The sequence below is a fragment of the Pocillopora verrucosa genome, chromosome 5 (assembly GCF_036669915.1).
Source record: "Pocillopora verrucosa isolate sample1 chromosome 5, ASM3666991v2, whole genome shotgun sequence".
Classification (NCBI taxonomy): Eukaryota; Metazoa; Cnidaria; class Anthozoa; order Scleractinia; family Pocilloporidae; genus Pocillopora; species Pocillopora verrucosa.
Window position 1 is genome coordinate 11,304,303 of NC_089316.1, and position 18,895 is coordinate 11,323,197.

An 18,895-nucleotide genomic window follows, 5' to 3' on the forward strand; every position below is an offset into this window, starting at 1 on the left:
TTTTGGTTTTTTTTTTTTTTTGCACCCGCTGAGTCACCACTCCACCCACACACACACACAGATGACTCAACACCCTCCCATTATGGTGCCCATTTGTTTCTCAATTGCCTCACTATTTCTTGAATTGTCTTCCTTTCCCACTGTTTCTTTCTTTCTACTCTCTCTGTCAAAAATTTTACACAAAAAAAATGTGTGTTGGATATTCCAGGTTAAAACTATTAAAGTATTTCTGATCCATTGCCACTGGTTAAACTCACACACAAAAGTGAAGACCAGCATTCACAGTTCTAAATAGTCACTAAAAAAGGTTTAACCTCGAAATTATGCTTTCATTCCTTCTCCACAGATTATTGATCCTTTCTTGATGGAGTCCTCCAGTTTTGAAAACCACCTACAAAAAAAGCCAGAATAAAAATGGCTATTATTAGCTTTACTGGCTTTATCATTGTTAAGTCAGATAATAATTGAACTCTTTACAACCTAACATCACTATGTATATTCTCCATACTGTTCCCTATACATTTTCTTACGTGCTGAAAAGAAGAATTTGTGTAACAATCAAGAGCTTCTTTAGTTGTCATCATTTCCTTTGTTCTCCTGACATTAATGAGTGATTTGGCTGTGATATTGTAGGGAGAAATTAGATGCTAAGGGGACAATTGTGAATGGTTATTCCCCATTGCCAACCAGCCGTGGATCACAGCTGACATAAGATTGCACTAAGACCAAAAAAAATTGAAAATGGTGCATAGCTGCTGGAGAACATTTCACTGCTGATCATAAGTGTAAAGATTGAAAGATGACAACTGAAGACCTATCTGGCAAACTTGGACTGAACTCTTTACCCTCATAATGTCTCTCCCTTTCTCTGAAGGAAAGAATATACCTATATGGTGCTGGCATACATGTATGTTCAGAAAATTTGAATACATGAATCCCATCAAAATACCTCATGCTACAGAGGAGCCATAAAACTCAGATATCATAACATTACAATAACGTGTGACCCTAACAGCAAAATCCACAGGCCAACCATTTTGGAATTGATTCTCATGAATGATGTCATGATGGTATTTCACATCTACAACTAAGATCTCCTACCTATTCCTGTCCATATCACTATCAGCAGCAAAAAAGTAAGTCCTATATAACGGATCTGTAGAAACAGCTTTAAAGTAGTATTTCTTTTCCTTCTGCTCTCCTATTTGAATTGTGTAGCCATGAAGCTTTGCCACGCCCAAGGCAACAGTGTTGGACATGTCAGAGTAGTAGTAGAGAAAGCCATCCTTAAGGACAAAATAGCGTTTCCTCCAAACCTTGATACCCTGGCCTTGCTTGTGTAGGTAACCATGGCAATCAGGATCCCTGATTGATAGGGCAGGAATGCTAACATTGTGGACACTTCCTTCCGAAAGAGTGAATGGATTGGACTGCATATGAGAAGGAAAGAGGAATATATGATATGCATTGTTGACAAAGTTTGTTTCATTAATATGGTTGGATATTGGAAAAACCAGCAAACAAACAATCAAACATCAAAACAATGCCAAAAGCCAATATCCAACAGGAATCACTAAAATACCTCAATAAATCTCAGTCCATTCAAAGCTCATATTCTGTGACCAAATGTTTCTTATTCTATTTCTAAAATCTGAGGTGGCAGAGGGAGGTGGCATGCACAAGCAAAAGAGCCTGTCAAATTCACTAGCTGCCAGCTCTTACTGAGAGCTCTGATAATTACTTGTGATATTTGTTAAATAAGAGATTAAAAAAAACTACATACACTGCCACATGACCCCTTGATTGCATCCATCATGGCCATCATCCACTTGCGCATGTCCACATCACTACCTGCGCACATGTAATATGTCCTTGCACCACCTTTGGTCAGCTTGAAGCAGTGGGGTTTGTTAATCTCAGGTGCTTTTGATATTGAGTAGTTTGCCAAGATGATTGCACCACAAGGTGATTTATCTTTTTGTTTGTTGTAGTAGTACAGGCAGTTGTCACTTCTCAACACAAACCTAATGCAAGTAAGTAACATATCAAGACATGTTTATTTGATTGAAGGTTCATAATAGTAATAGGATCATGTGGAGTCAAGTTTGGTCTGAAATTATGTGAGTGATTAACAAAATCAGATGATCCCGAAGTGGGAGTCCAATTTGTAAGTCAAGAGTATGATTACCAACAGAGTTGGACTATGCAAAGTCCTAAATAAAGAAAGATGTTTTTTGTCTTGTCACAAGCATGGGACAAAGAAAAATTCTAAGTCCCCATGAGGACACAAAGTCCTGTTACCAATTAATCAAAACAGTTACAATTCACTAAAATGAAATACCTTTTGGACAAATATCTCTGGTAGAGACAATAACTAAGTAAAAAATTCCTCAATTTTGGAAATTCCACTGTATTTTTCAGGACAAGTGGTTGTTGAAAGGACTAAGTATGATTGGCTGCTTCAACTGTCCAATTAGAGGTGTCCAATTACAGCCAACTGTTGATTACACTGTCTTATTACAACTGTACAGAATGATTAAAGAAAAAAAAAGCAGCTGATGCTCTAATCACATTTGAGGAGATTGTAATGGATAAGATTAGAACAAAAATTAATTGCCATAGACAGTTTGCATCATACTCCTTCACTGGACAATTTTCTTACCATCTTTTCCTCCAGTTCTTTGGGGTTAAGCCGGATCCACCCATCTTCAACAAGTGTCCTCTGATGTAATCTAAACAAAAAAAAAATTGCATTGCATAAGGTAGAAGAATTTAATCTCTTCTTTCCTCTTCCCTCTTATGCCTGATGGACTGATCATACATGTAAGGAAATGATTGTGTGGTGTAGTTGTCCATCTTCTGCTGTCAGCTTCCATGCATGACCTTATCAGAGTTGCATCAGAATGGAAAGTTTAACCCTTAACACCCTAACATCAGAATGCATATTCTCCATACTGTTCTCCAAACATTTTCTTTTGAGCTGACAAGGAGAATTTGTTAAAAAATGAAGAGTTTATTTGGTTTGTGAACATTAATCCAATATTCTCATGAACTTAATGTGTGCAGATTCAGGAGTGATATTTTAGGGAGAAATTAGATGCTTGTAACAGGATCAAAGGGTTAAAATAAAAAAATCACATAGGTCAGCACTAACCCTCCTTCGTTAATTTTCCATCAGGAATGTCACTTTTGGAAAAACTTTCACGGAAGTCTCTCTCAGAAACAGTTGATGAATCTGATGACAAGCGTTCCCTGTCTGTTTCCAGAAGCCATGACTTTCTATTAGAAGCTCCAAGATTGTCAGTACCAAAGGCATTATTCTCCTCATCATCTCCATAATCAGAAGGTGTGTCTGAATCTATCCCATCCTCATTTGATACTGGTGTTCCTGGTCGACTGTTTGATGAGCTTTCCTCTGTTCCTGCTGATATGCCACTCTCGTCTGTTGTAATTTCAATATCTGGTATTGCTGCTTCCATGCCACTCCTTGCAACTTCCAAGTCAAGTTCATCTGCAGAATCTGACTTCTCAGTGGAGGCATTGTCAGGGTCATTTTTGCATTCCTGTCCTGTTACTTCTTGCAAAGGTTCCTCTGCATTACTTACTTCTCCTGATAATTCACCTTCTTGCCCTACATCTTCATGTCCATCTGCTGGGTTACTAGTCTCCAAGACACTACTGTCTTCAACTTGTGAATCCTCACTGCATGGTAGAACTTTCTCATCAGATACACCATTTTCCTTTTCCATGACTGGTGTTTCAGTAATGTCCACTTCAGTTTCCCTGTTGTCATTATCAACTTCATCTGCTATCTTCTTACAACTCTCTTCATCTTTGTTTCCATTGTCAACATTTTTTGATGTAACCGCCTCAATGCATCCTTCTTTGCCACTTTCTTCTTCTATTTTCTTTTCATTTGATTGTTTCATCTGAGTCATTGCTGTACACAGTTGCTGTTCTAGCCCTGCTAGATCCTCCATGGCCTTTGATAAGCTCTTGGCAAGATCAGTAGTGGTTGATTTTGGGTAATTCTCACCATCAACCTCTTGGACATCACCACATGAAACATTAGCACTGTCAACACTATCAGTCTCACTACTTTCAATTGTTTGTACTACAGTATCAATCAAACTCTTTTCTAAACTTTCTTCTGTCCTTACTGACTTACTTGTTGCATCTGGATTTGACGGAACAACAACAGTTGTACCATTTTGATCAACTGATTTCTCTTCATCACAAATCTGATTAGATATTGCCATTTTTTCAGATGGTACCTCTGTAGCACCTTGCTCAGGTGCACCATGTGAATTTACCTCACCACTATCAGAAATGTATGATGCAGAACCACCTTCCACTCCATCTTTACCTTGAGGACATGACTGTTCATTCTCACTGTTGTTGGATTCCTTAACAGGTGATGACAGATCTGAAGATTCCACTGCTTCCTCTTGCTCAAGTGTTCTATTCAAAGAATCCTTAAGATCACTTTCTGTTTTGTTCTGATCATTTTTTCCAGTTTGAGCATCAGTTTGTAGTTTATCAGTGATGCTATTAGAATCATTTTGCTCTAAGATGGAAGGATCAGAAGAAGCATTTGCTTCTCCTGGATTATTTGTTCCTTCCATTTTATCGTGTTTCTCTGCATCACTACTGCTGTCTTGAAGCTTCTGATCAGGAGGGTCAGAGGGCTCTCTTACTCCATCTCCAACTCCACTTATAGCATTAGCCTCCTCTTCTTGGAGTTTAGGATCATTAGCAATCTCCATAAAAGAATCAAACAATTCATCAGCAGCTATATCATCAGCAGCTATATCATCAGCAGATGATAATTCTTGTGGGGATTTTTCCTCAGGAGTTTCTCCTTGATTCATGAGACCAGTACCATCCTCTCTTGTTTCATCAGCCATTACTCAAACACTCAAGTCAAAAAGCTGTATAAAAAAGGTAAATAAAAGATATCTCCATAAGCTGAGTCCTCAAATTTGCATATTTCTTTCATTGAGCATCCTCTTCGGATAAACTCCCCTCCTAAGACTGAAATTTTAGATTGGCTCCCCTACTTATGTTACCAAAATGATGATGTGGATGCATGGTAAGTTATGTCTGTACTCGAGGCAGGTGGTCTGTTCAGCCCCAGCTTATCTATAGCAGGAAGCAACTACGAGTATAACTACTCCCCCTTGGATGGGATGCCAGTCCATCACCAGGTTCCCCCTCTGCATTTCATCAGCCTTCCCAAGCAATTTACTGGTACCCTTTTAAACTCCTAAGTTGGGAGAGGCACTGATCTTTATGACTTTAGGAGGAGAGCTTATCCAAAGAGGATGCTCAATGAAAGATGAAAGTAAAGTGTTTTGCCAAAGAACGCAACGCGATGACAACTCAGCAAGGTCATAAACCTGGACCTCTTGACCCAGAGCCCAGCATACTAATCATAAGGTCACTGCTTCTCCCGATAAGGAGGCCTAGGTTATGTTTATCCTTCCAGTCAAGCTTGTTTTACAATCACTAGTACTCGTAATTACCCCTAACAACATGCACATAATTTCAAGGAAAGATAACAATTTCTTTTATTCCAAGTTGAATCCTTCAACATGCTGGTTTTCAATCAAACATTATTCTGTCTGTTGTTATTTTCTCTCTTCTCGTCACCTCTCTGCTTCACAGGACACTTACTACTGAAAGGAGAAATTACTTATTAGTTACTCCTGGGAGAGAGAGAGATAATTCAGTTGTGCCCTTGGCTTCTTGAGTGGAACCATCCACTTTTTTTAGAGATTCTTTCTCCAGAAAAACTGACATAACACTGTACAGCTGGATTACCACTGTTGCATGATTTCTCATGTAAGAGAGCATGATTTACAAACTTTTCTCATATTCTCCCAACATCCCAAGTGGGTTATTTTGCCAGCAAAACTATAGGAAGTGCCGTTTATTGCTTTTATAAAATAACTTAAATGGGGTCACCTGTACAATAAAAGATAAGTTTTTGACCAATCTTCCTATCTCAGTTATTTTGAAATAGTGCCTATGCTGAAAATAAAGAGAGTTGTCTAATACACCCAGATTGAGTTGATTTCTCTAAGGCAGTTTACAAATCAACCAACCAGAAGTCAATCTGTGTTGATTCACAAGTTGCCTTGTGATGCCAGAAATCAGTTGATTTGATTCAACTCCAACTGGACAACTCATCTCAGTTGAAGTTGACCTGTCACATTTGGAAGTTGTTTTGCAGGACACTTAGAAAATATTCCACAATGTGCTAACAGGGATGGTTAAACATGTTGTCGACTTGACTCACATCAACATGAATGATTCATCTCCTTTTAAGTGAACCCATCATACCAGAAGTTAATTTGCAAGACATTTAGAATATATTCCGCAACCTACTATGAGGGAGGATTGAAAATGTTGTTGAGTTGACTCCATTCAACTGAAAATCGCATGATTTGTCTCATTTGTCATTCTGCAAGTTGCTACATTGAAAATGTTGTCCAATCAACTCAATTCAACTTGACTTTTTTGAAATTGAGAATTGAACAATTCATCTCCTTTAGAACCTGATGCATACCTGATGTTTAGTTATCAACACTGAAGCCATTGGCTTTGCACAATTTGGTCTAAATCGATAGAAATCATGAAATCAAAGCTCGACATTGCCAAGCTTGGAAAACAAATACCACAATCTCTGTTTCACCCAACAATTACCTCTTTTTCTTCACAGACATACTTCTATACAACCGACATAAGCCCAAGTTAGTTTAACCCTTAACACCCTAATGTCATCATGCATATTCTCCATACTGTTCTTTATACACTTTCTAAGGTGCTCATAAGGAGATTTTGTTTACTGTTCTTTTGTTGGTAATCATTTCCTTCGTTCTCGTGACCTTAGTGTGTGATTCAGGGGTGATATTGCAGGTAGAAATTAGATGCAAGTCACTCTTAGGGTTTAAAAGGTTAAAAAGCTCCTTCCTACAAAATAAAGAACTGTTAAAAGACAAAATAAACAAACATGATCAAATGAAAAAGTCAGCCATATAGCTTTCACATCACACTAAGCCTTCACAGTTGTTGTTTTTAAAACAAAAGCTTAAAAATAAGGTAATCAGATGTACACAGGGGGGCTTGTGTGAGCAGCTAGCAGAATGGGATCGTCAACAGCTCTAGTGTATTCAGTTCTCTGCAAACTTCCCATGCATGTAACAAATGGAAGATGCTAAAAAGAAAAACCAGATATAGCATTGATAGTGTCCCTATCTTTTCATGTTAAACAAGAAAAGTTCATATGCTTTTTACCTAGGACAATTTTACCTTGTTTCCCTAAGACAAGTCAAGTCAACTCATGCAAATCATGTCAATTGGTCAACATTTATTACCCTTCATTTACTACCCTCTAGTGCTTGTAGGGTATAACTTTGTTTTTCCACAAGTCAGCATCAACTTAACCAAAAATGTATAGAGTCAACCCAAGCAAATCATGTCAATTTGTTAACATTTACCACCACCATTTAACCCTTAAATGTGTATTGTGTTCTTCTGCAAATTGATTTTGGGTGAAATGGATCTACTTATGAACTAAAAACAACTCAACCCCTGCGTATCATGTAGATTTGTCAGCATAAACTATCCCATTTAACACATGAGTGTTTATCGTGTTCTTCTGCGGATTGACTTCCAATACAGATTGACTTCACTATAAACAAGTCAAGTCAAACCATACAAATTGTCACTTCCTCAATATTAGTACCCCCATTTAACACTTAAGTTTGTATGGTGTTCTTGAGCAGATTGACATGCGGTGAGATGGATCTTTTCAACAAAAGATGAGTCAGGTTGACCTGAGTGAATTGTCCCAATTCTTCCACATTTATTACCCTCTAACACTCAAGTGTGTATGGTGATCTTCTATGATTGGACTTACAGAGAGACCAATCGACTTAACTGAAGACGAGTTGCGTTAATCTGTGTTCTTCTGCGATTTGACTTACAGTGAGACAGATCGACATAACCAAGGATGAGTCAAGTTGAATCGAGTCAAATTGTATGCAGGTTCATCAATATTATCTTCTCATGCAAATTGACTTCTGGCTGTTTCACACTCAAAGAACAAGGAAGGTTCAAGTTGCCACCATCACACTAGCTTGTGCCCCCCAGCTACCAGCATGTTAACATAATTCAACTTCCGCAGGGTAGATTAATCAACTACCCCTGATGAACCAAGTCAGTGGGGTGTATTGGACATGTATGCAAATAAAAACAAAACAACTTGTGGACCGTTGCATCTGTGGAAAATATTCACCAACATTCAACTAGCACTCTAGCTCATTTCCACAGATGAATCCTGTCACTGCATTATTGCTATGTTCTCAAGAAACCTGTACTGATTCACAGCCAAAACAATGCAACCCTGATCATGTATGCAAGAAGACAAATTCGCAACGGAAATCCATGGGGCGAAGCGGCGGAAATTGAAGATTCATGAAATATTCAAACACAATGGAAATTTCAAAGTCTCTCCAGTAGAAATGTTGCCTTAGAATACCTCAAGACTTTATTGTAGCCTCTATTTTGCTAATATAAAACAGATGCATGTCATTGACTTGGAGAGATTGCCTCACAAAACACTAATTAGTGATATTAAAGCCCCATTCAAACCGCTACAACTTGTTTTGAATCGCGAACAAAATCAAGAGTTCACCATTTTAAGATAAGAAACAATACCTTTCGCCATTTCTTGCGCGCGAGGTGTTTCTCGACACGGATGCTTTGAAACTTAATTGTTAGCTTCACTGATCAAAAAGGACAAATTCCTCTCCGAACTCGTCTGAAGAAGTAGAATAAATTATAAATTGGGTTCAGCTGGGTAAATGAACTGAAAAGCTTAGTTATGCAAATATCTAGACGACCTGGAGAGACAAGAAACACCGGAATGAGTAATGTAGTTTCCGCAGCTGAACCTCTAAAAGAATAACTATTGTCCAAAAAAAACACTCTTGGTTTATAAGCACTTCCTAGCCCTAGGCATCAAACCGCTTGTAGTGTACGATGTAGCTTACAGCCAGCGCCTAAATATCTTACGTTAACCAAGGCAGCTTAATTAGCGTAAATCTTTTTATTGATGTCTCGAGGACAGACTTGATTTCGCATGACGAACGAACTGATGCAACTTTTGTAATTGGTTCGCATAAACATGGCTATGGTCTAACTCAGTAATACTCACAAGGAAGATTGATTCACAATATTCCATACGATGAAAGGGCGATACCGAATAAACGAAATCAACTTTGATAAGATATTAAAAAAACACTCACCTTCGATCGAACACTTAATCGCAATCTTCTGACGTACTCGATCACACTCAGGCCTGTTTTCTCCCTTGCGGTCACGTTTTCAATCAAATTTTCTCTCTGAGTGAGTGAACATCTGAGCAAGACAAAAGTTCTATTCTTGAAAAGCAATTGAAAACGTCTGAAATATAGAAACAGCACGACCTTTTCAGCTCATACGGGAAGTCACGGCTGAAATTGGCTACACACGAACGCTAGCTGTCAATCATTTGTTAAGCGAAAGCCGCGGGCAAGACGCGGGAAGCTTGCTACTTGTCAAAGCTTCTCGAATCTTCTCTAAATGTTTACTCAAGATAATCTCTTTGTTTTTCTCAATTAGTAGCCTCATGATACGTCAATTATTTGCGTTGACGTTTTAATGAACAAAAGATCCACTAGTTTTGCACGGGATAGATATTTGATCCGTCGAGGCATGATAATTTATGCAATAACAATAAACAAATATACCCTTTAGAACAAAAACAGGAATTAAAGGTTGTAAGAGCATATCCATCTCTTTTTAAAGGAGGGTTAGTATTAATTGTGAAAAAAGAAAAAGAAAGTAGAAGAGTAACCCAAAAAACTCAGGAAGGCATAGAATGTCACATTGGGGGAGAGAAAAACACCACCACCCATCCCCTCATTCCCTTTTTCTGCCCTCATGTTTTCTCAACACAGTCGAATAAGGAAAATCAACAACAGTTTTATATTTTTGCGTGGTTTCCTTTCGTACGCAATATCCGCTGATTTTTTTCCCTTTGCACGCGCGAATCTGCGCGAGATCGCGCGAGTAGTATCGCGATTGGCATGCTTTGCATAATAGCAAACGTCCCAGTCAAGGGTTCAGAAACAAGATGGACGACATATATGCTGATTAAAGTTAAACAAAAACTTAAATTTGCAGCTATGATTTCAACATCAAACTTAAAAATACTTTCTAGACTGACTCTTTCTAAATGCTTTGTGACAAGAAGCCTTCGAACCAGCGCGATCGCTGTTCAAAACACGCAGAAGAAAGAACTTGGCGATCGACAAAGGCTGGTCATCTTGGGAACTGGTTGGGGAAGCTACAGCGTGTTGAAACAAATCGACAAGAAACTATTTGATGTTATTGTGGTCAGTCCTCGTAACCACTTTCTTTTTACACCGCTGTTGTGTAGCACAACCGTAGGAACGTTGGAATTTCGAAGTATTATCGAGCCGGTGAGAAACACTGGCTTTAGAGACGAGCATCACTTTCAACAAGCAGAGGCCGTAGAGTTGCTTCCAGATGAACATACGGTGGTCTGCAAGAGTACTTTGAACGGTGATCGATACGATTTGAAGTACGATAAACTGGTCATTGGCGTAGGAGCTGTTAGCAATACATTTGGCGTTCCGGGCGTTTACGATCATGCCTTCTTTCTCAAGGAAATTTCGGATGCAAGGATGATCAGGAATCAAATTCTCAAAAATTTTGAATTGGCAATGCAGCCCGGCGTCAGCGAAGAAGAGAAAAAGCGCCTGCTACATTTTGTCATAGTTGGGGGTGGCCCCACTGGGGTGGAGTTTGGTGCTGAGTTGTATGACTTTGTGAAACAAGATGTGACAAGGCTGTATGTTCATGAGCGCAGCAATGTGAGAGTGACTCTGATTGAGGCAAGGCAGATCCTGCCATCTTTTGATGAAAAACTCAGAACCTTTGCAGAAAGCAAGATGAGACAGAGAGATCAGTTTGAACTTCTCCAGAGCAGTGTAACTCAAGTATGTGCTGATCACATTCAGTTGAAAGATGGAGAAAAATTGCCTTGTGGTTTGGTGGTGTGGTCAACTGGCCTTGCTCCGAGGCCATTCACTGGTAAGCACAGCAGGCTTTGGAGTCTTTATCAACTGAAGTTAACCCTTTAACTCCCAAGATCTGACTAGTAATTTTCCCCTCTCGTTGCTACACATTTCCTTGTTAATTAGTTATGAGAATTTGGTCTTAGATCAAGATAACAATTTGTACCTGATAAGTTTGCTTGTTCTCAGAACCTGTTTGCTATATAATGTATGGAAATTATAGGGAGAAATTACATGTTCATCACTTCTAGGAGTTAAAGGGTTAAAAGTAATGAAGGATTGCTTTGGTTTTCATGTCACCTTGTTCTTTGATTGGTCTAGAAAACTTTTGTCATCCTCATCAAATGAGATGCACATATTCTTTGGATTTGATCATTCATATAAATTTTGAAGGGTTTAGGCAGCTTTTAAGTACTTAGTTTGAATTCTCATTAGCTCTTTATGTTATTTTTTTTGCTTTGATTGCCTATCATAATCAAGCTTTCATATATAAGCTAGCACTTAGAGAGAAGGTGGACAACAGGTGAGAGAGCAGATGAGGGGGAAGAGAGAATCTGCAGGGGACTGACCAACTACCTTTAAACCTCTTTTATATTAAATTGAAGCTCTGCTCTGTATGTCAAAGAAATCTGAAAAAACAGACAACTATGCAAAAAGCTGTAATTGCAGAAACATTTTATTTAATTACAAAGTATGCCAGTATAGGAGCAATAATGTTTTTTGTGTCTCCCCTCCACTTCTAAATCAAATTGGATTGGAAAACAAAATGCTATTACTCCATTATTTTGCCCTGTTTGAGGGAAGATTTGTCAATAACACAAATGACCAAAAAAGTTAACAGATGGGGTCATTAGAATTTACATACAAAAACAGGAGCATGAGAACATAACATAAATTTAAAAAGGATTAACAGGCTGCACAGCTAGCAGTATTGTCTGCTCATCACCACACACACAAGAGCAACACATCCTTTCAGCAATAAGGGGCTAGGAAGGGAGAAACTTAAAAATCACAAGTTCAAGTTCAATGTAAGAGAAGAATGTGTGTTTATCAAAAATACAGACTATGTATCAGAGCTGACACCTCTGATTACTGCACGTGGGTTTGCAAGCTAACTTAGCTAAGTAACCCAAAATCAAACCAGAAAGACAGTGATGATCTATTGAAAACTAAATACCCATCACTAGCTAAATTTCGACAATGTTTGCTCATGTCAAATCTTATGAAAAGTGACAAGTGATCAAATAGCTACTTTTTTATTTGTAGTTTCAATTAAATTTTTTTTCGCATTTATTTTATTTTAGCTTCAGTTAAACTACCCAAGAACAACAACAGTCAGCTGGTAGTTGATAAGTTCCTCAGAGTCCAAGGAATTGATGATGGCTCAATATTTGCAATTGGTGACTGCTCCTTTATTGAGGCCAATCCATACCCCTGCACTGCCCAGGTAGCAGAGAGGGAGGGCAGCTATGTGGCCAAATCCCTGGGGCTCTCAGCTCAAGGGAGGGGCTCAGAGGTGGAGCCCTTCTCCTGGAGGAACATTGGTATGCTGGCTTATCTTGGAGATTATCAAGGACTGGCTGATTTTCCCACAAGCAAGTTGCAAGGCTTTAAATCATGGATTCTTTGGAGATCAGTGTACTTTACCAAACTTGGGAGCTGGAGGTTGAGATTTCAGGTACCTTTTGATTGGATGAGAACCTTCATTTGGGGCAGAGATGTTTCTCAGTTTTGAACAGGCCTTAACACTTTCACTCCCAGATCTCAATAGTAATTCTCCTTACTGACTGCCATATAACTGTTAGGATGTTAGTTTGGAGAATTTAGTGCATCCCTTTGTTCTCATCACTTTTCTGCTCGATATTGTACTGATACTGCAAATAGAAATTCTGCCTTGGTCAGTCATGAGAATTAAAGGGTTAGCATTTTGCCACAAAAAAAATGTGTAAGCAATGGGATAGGCACAAGACTGGTCAATGTTAAGGATAACAGTCACGTTTCATGCATATATGGACCAAGAAAGAGGAATTGTAACTCAAATTCTGGAATGCTCACGAGTACAGCTCTTTTCGAATTCTCTTTCAGCATCACAAATTAATTTCTATTCACATGAACTAACTTAAGGTAAAGGCAAGTGTGGGTAAAACAAGTTTTGTACAGTAAAATATGTAAATATGTTTATATAAATATAAATACAATGTATGAACCAGCTCTTCAAATGTATTTTTATCTTTACATAAACTGAATACTTTATCACAAATTCATTTTTATTCTAATTTAATATTTGGTAGTTCAAACATCAATTCATTGGCCAGAGATTGTAATTCACTTACATTTGCATGAAGGCATCAAGTGAGCATAATAATATGTCTTTATTGCTTACATTAAATATGATAATGAAGCAATTGAGTCAACCATAATTTTTTTAGAAGCTTGTGACATCTGTAACATATAGACTAGAATTATCCCATTCTATTCTAATTCAATAAACTACTGTTACACAACAGAGATCTAAATCTTGCATTTATAGATTCATTCAGTGTCAATAAAGTAGTCAGTTAAGTAATCATTTTAGCATGGTTTGTAATGTTTTCAAACTGCCTGAATTGTTTGGAACAAATAGAGTGGTTTAGATAGTTATGCTAATTTAATTATCCTTGCTTTCTCTCTCAATTTACTGCGCATTGTATTTGCTTTCCTGGACCTTTCCGGTTTCCCCGAATTTTTCACTTTTGCATAAGCATGCATCACACCCAGATGTCAATGTGTTAGAGAATATCTCTAACTGACTTCAAGGGGAGCAGGGGCCCCACTTGACTAAATAACAGACACGTACAACCAGGCAGTAGTTTACAAAAATATCCTAACTTGAATATCACGTGATCATTGCTTCCTCGCAGTTAATAAATCAGATGAATTTGATGAATTTGATTTTAAATCTGGTTTGTTGACTGTTACCTTAAAATGTTTCTTCCCACAGCTTCGTGCAGTTAGTAAAACTAAGCGCAAAAGTACACGGCGCAAGTGTAGGAACAGCGGTTAGCGAAATGGCGCGAGGACGTGCTCTGATTTTCTCCTGCTTTTACGCGTCAATACTATTCTTATCGCTCACCAAATTCGCCGAAAGACAGCCTTCTCTTCAAGAAAATAGCAAAATCTCCATCACGAAGAATTTCTCGTGGTCGAGGCGTTTTCTCATATCAGTATACGCAAGCCTCTGCAATCAACGGAAGACGAAAACGATCCGCCATCTTGGCCTGTTGTGGCATGTGCGAGGTTTTCATGCGACCAGGATATGTTACTATGCGAACTCGCACTCAACATTCCATCAAATGCGACTCTACACAAGTGGGGACATCGACATAAATCCTGGTCCAGATGAATGTTCAGTGTGTAACAAGCGTGTTGCCCGAAATCATCGAGCGGTAAATTGCGATAACTGCAACATGTGGTGTCACATAAAATGTGCCTCGATCAGGCCAAGCGAATATAAGAACTATCAAAGACTTCCTTCATTTTCCTGGTGGTGTCCGATTTGCCTTTGGTCGTCTTTACCATTCGACAATGAGACAAACCTAGATTGCTCATCTGACTCGCATCTTTATCCATCTTTCGAAGTGGACCTGCAACTACCAACACTAGGTTATTCATCTGATTCGCATCTTTATCCATCACTCAAAGCGGACTTGCAACTACCAGGTTTGAAGATCTCACACATCAATGTAAATGGTCTTCCTAACAAGTTATTGGAAATTAAAGCTCTTTTACTTTCGATGAATTTTGACATTTTAGCCATAACTGAATCCCATCTAGGTAAGGATATTACTGACGACGAAATCGCCATTACTGGATACAAAACTGCTCGATGCGATCGAAACGATGGTCGAAAAGGCGGTGGCACGGTCATCTACTTTGCTGAATACCTAGATGCATATGAGCGTCGAGACATAAATGTAAACAACTCTCTAGAAGCTGCGTGGATTGACGTTACGGTGGCGTCTCAGAAACTTCTAGTTGCTTCAATGTATCGCCCACCCGATGACACTACGTTTTTAAATAAATTTTCTTCTACTTTGGATCGCATATGGATGAAACGAACGAATATAATTTTATTGGGGGACTTCAATTTTAATCTTTTGCCTAAATCCAGGGACACAGATTCTTCAACCTGGAAATTCCGTCAACTTTTGAATAGATTTAATCTAAAGAATGTCATCAACAAGGCAACAAGGATCACTGACACCTCCACAACGCTGATTGATTTGGTGATTTGCTCTGACACCTCAAAAATTTCTCACCAGGGTGTTTGTGATTTAGGAATCTCAGATCACCACTTAATATATGCAATCGTAAATCTCAAAAGAAAACGTCAGAAACCAACGCTCAAAACAGTCTACGATTATAAAAAAGTAGATCTAGACTCATTAAGAACGGACTTTGCTGCAGCCCCATGGAGTATCTGCAATGTCTTTCACAATCTGGACGATGCTACTTGGGCTTGGGAGTATTTATACAAGGACATTATGAAATCTCACCTTCATGCTCGACGAGTAAAGATAAGAAGAGGGGGCCTACCCTGGATGAACTCTTCCATACGTAAAGAGCTGAACAAACGCTACAAATTACTCCTTAAAGCACAGAAAACACCGAAGGGCTCACAAGCCTGGATAGATTACAAGAAGGCAAGAAATAAATGCACCAAACTCCTTAGATTAGCGGAATCAAGTTATTGGCTAACAAAATTTAATGAGACAACCTCTGCTCGAGATTTTTGGAAGACAGTAAGATCTTTCGAGGGAAAACAAACAGCTACAAATATCGGACCGATTAAAGATAGTTCCGGAGTTATTCACGCAGACGATACATCAAAGGCCAACACTTTAAATTCCTTTTTTGTCAATGTTGGAAAATCCCTCTCGAAATCAACACAAGATTCTTCAGTAAACTCTCCTTGTCAGTCCGCAAGAAAAAACAGTGCCTCTCTTTATAACATAGCCCTTAACAGAGATCTTTTAAAATCTTCTCTAAGGTGTTTGAAACCTGGCAAGGCGAGTGGACCTGATGACATATCCAGCAAAGAGCTGTACCTTATTGGAGACGCATTTTTGGATTGCTTTATGCCACTGGCTCAAAGAAGTATTTTGGAATGCAAACTCCCCAGCCAGTGGAAACAGGCACAGGTAAAATGTCTTCACAAGAAGGGGAATACTCTCGACTGTGAAAACTACAGGCCTATTTCCCTTCTTAGCATTCCGGGCAAGCTATTGGAGAATGTTGTAAGCCAACAACTTGATAACTTCTTATATAGCAACAATCTGATCTCCTTAAATCAATGGGGCTTCAGAAAAGGAAGCTCACCCGAGCTGCTCTTACTTTCCGTTACAGAACGATGGCGTTTAGCCTTGGATGAAAGCAATATTATTGGCGTAGTCTTTATTGATTTTCGGAAAGCGTTTGATTGCGTCAACCACACAGTTCTTATGGATAAATTACACTCTATAGGTATTAGTGGCTCTTTTTACGATTGGCTCTTAAATTATCTTGATAATCGTAAACAATTTGTCACCGTAAATGGTTCAAACTCAGAATTGTTGGAAATAGATACGGGTGTACCCCAAGGGTCTTTACTTGGTCCTAGACTTTACAGCATTTACTCAAATGATCTGCCCGGAGCCACAACGAACGCTTCCGTTGAAATGTTTGCAGATGATACTACTGTTTTTTGCATTGGAAATACTGTTGATGAAGTTTTATTTAAGATACAGAAAGCGATCGTTGACTTAAACAAATGGGCTAAGGATAACTTCATGACTATTCATCCCGCAAAAAGTGAACTAATGTTGTTATCAAAATCAAGATTCATCGGACCCCTACAGAAAATTTGTTTAGGGCAAAATGAGTTGTCATTTGTTTCCAAAGCTACATGTTTAGGGATTCTTATCGATAATAAACTCTCTTGGTCGCCACATATAAAATCTTTGAGCAAACGTTTTTCGGCAAGAGTGAAGAAACTCAAACACCTAAAAGGACTCGACAATCGCCTCTTAGAGTCAATTTATTTCAAAGGTATCATTCCAAGTATTGCGTATTCTATTGCATTATGGGGATCTTCTAAGTCACTTCAGACACTGGAAGACATTCACATTGGAGCCGCGAGATTTATTTTTAACCTAAAGGAATCTACCCCCAATACTGAAGTTCTGGCAGCGACAAAATGGAAGTCCTTATCATATTTCTATAAAAAGAGGATTGCCACTATATCCTATCAGGCATTTTACAATAGAGCTCCGGCTGCTATAAGCTCTTTGTTTACTAAACACTCTCCGTTGAGAAATCTAAGGGACAATCTGAAGCTATTCGTGCAACGCCCTAAAAGTGACTTCCGTCGATCTTCTTTTTCTCACCATGCGTCTGTTCTATGGAACAACTTACCCGTGTACTTGAAGAGCAAACCGAACATTGTTTCTTTCAAATCTGCTCTCAAAGCAAAATCCGACATTTTAGATAAAATAACATTTAATGGTTTACAGGGACTAAATAAAGACGTTGTAAATTACATATATTAAAGCTATTTTACTACTTTTATTTATTTTATTACTTTTTATTACTACTGTAAATCAACTGTATATTATATTACTAGGTCTTACATCCTTTCTTACTTACCATAATTTCGCAACTTGTTATTGTTATTATTTAAATTTTGTAGACACTCTTTAGTTTTGTAGGTCCACATCAGCTTTTTAGCTGCCATTTATCGACCTACGTGACAAATAAAGTATGTATGTATGTATGTATGTATGTGTAGCAGAGGAGTGAAGAACGAGGGAGGTTTGGGTCGGGTCGCGTAATTTGCGCTACGCTTTACTAGCTGGACGCCCGGAACAGGCCACCCTCAGTTCAGATATTATAGCAAACTTTAATGATTGAATACAGATGTACTCTTACTTGGAACGGTATGTCAAATGAGGCTGAGCAAACAATTAGTTTAAGCAATTTTTTATGCAATAGTACATCGGATACGATTTATTATGAGACATTTTACTGTTCATTTCTTAAATTAATTAACTCTTACAGTAATAATTATTATAGTGCTATTATATTTTCCAGTAGTCGTAGTGAACGGCTACTTGGGAGAGCACTTGTTAGTGATAATGGAAACCGTGGACAGATAAAATAATACATTTTTCATGCCGTGTTGCATTTGGGTTCACTTGTATTCTCCAAAGAAAGTCAATGAAACTAGTGTCCCTTCTAGTACAGGTCATAGGAAGCTCCAGCTCTTGTTCAATTATTTTCTTAGACTTGACCGTCTAACTCCCGTGAGTGACCAAGACAGAATTTCTCCTTACTATATCAATACAATGTCAACCAGATAAGTGATGAGAATAAAGAAAAACATCAATTATGGGATTACTAACTAATCCGATACCAAATTCTCCAAATTAACATAATGAGAATCATTTGGCAGACAGTAAAGAGAATTACTAGTGAGATCTTGGGAGTTAAAGGGTTGATCAGTGGCGATAAAAATAGCAGTTTCACAATTTTGGGGTTTCTATATTTCTCACAATGACTGCTAACAAAAAAGGGTCGGGGCTCCTTTAAAATGAGTAAAATCTTGACGACCTGTTGATTATAATTAAAATAGTATTTCAATGACCTTGTCATGTTTGTGTTCCATCTTACAATTCCGACAATACGGCCCAGCACCAAACAGTCCTACAGCACTGTTGACTACACCGTAC

The 18,895-nt window shown here is 38.4% G+C and overlaps 2 protein-coding genes across 3 annotated transcripts; one reads left to right on the forward strand and one right to left on the reverse strand.

Moving 5' to 3' along the window:
• On the reverse strand, nt 1-9,573 carry LOC131777292 (dentin sialophosphoprotein). Of its 2 annotated transcripts, XM_059093563.2 has the most exons (7): nt 9,315-9,573; nt 8,725-8,827; nt 3,155-4,931; nt 2,663-2,732; nt 1,784-2,024; nt 1,102-1,430; nt 1-391 (listed from the first exon to the last, which is right to left on the reverse strand). In XM_059093563.2, exons 3-7 carry the CDS (start codon nt 4,905-4,907, stop codon nt 322-324), a joined length of 2,463 nt encoding a protein of 820 aa, XP_058949546.2. In that variant the 5' UTR covers nt 4,908-4,931; nt 8,725-8,827; nt 9,315-9,573; the 3' UTR covers nt 1-321. The 2 variants fall into 2 exon arrangements, with proteins under 2 accessions (XP_058949546.2, XP_058949545.2); XM_059093562.2 differs by lacking the exon at nt 8,725-8,827 and having other exon boundaries at nt 9,315-9,572.
• Nucleotides 9,574-10,164: 591 nt separating this feature from the next.
• On the forward strand, nt 10,165-14,137 carry LOC131777289 (probable NADH dehydrogenase). The gene is made up of 2 exons (XM_059093560.2): nt 10,165-11,166; nt 12,455-14,137. Exons 1-2 carry the CDS (start codon nt 10,197-10,199, stop codon nt 12,883-12,885), a joined length of 1,401 nt encoding a protein of 466 aa, XP_058949543.2. The 5' UTR covers nt 10,165-10,196; the 3' UTR covers nt 12,886-14,137.
• Nucleotides 14,138-18,895: the final 4,758 nt, after the last annotated feature.

What these genes read in the sequence shown, in the direction of transcription:
- LOC131777292 (XM_059093563.2), bottom strand. Translation starts at nt 4,907, where the DNA reads ATGGCTGATGAAACAAGAGAGGATGGTACTGGTCTCATGAATCAAGGA. An exon ending in TGGAAAATTAACGAAGGAGG is followed by an intron (nt 2,733 to 3,154) that starts GTTAGTGCTGAC and finishes TTTTTTGTTTAG; the next exon opens with ATTACATCAGAGGACACTTG. An exon ending in TCAAGGGGTCATGTGGCAGT is followed by an intron (nt 1,431 to 1,783) that starts GTATGTAGTTTT and finishes TCTCATATGCAG; the next exon opens with TCCAATCCATTCACTCTTTC.
- LOC131777289 (XM_059093560.2), top strand. Translation starts at nt 10,197, where the DNA reads ATGCTGATTAAAGTTAAACAAAAACTTAAATTTGCAGCTATGATTTCA. An exon ending in TGCTCCGAGGCCATTCACTG is followed by an intron (nt 11,167 to 12,454) that starts GTAAGCACAGCA and finishes ATTTTATTTTAG; the next exon opens with CTTCAGTTAAACTACCCAAG.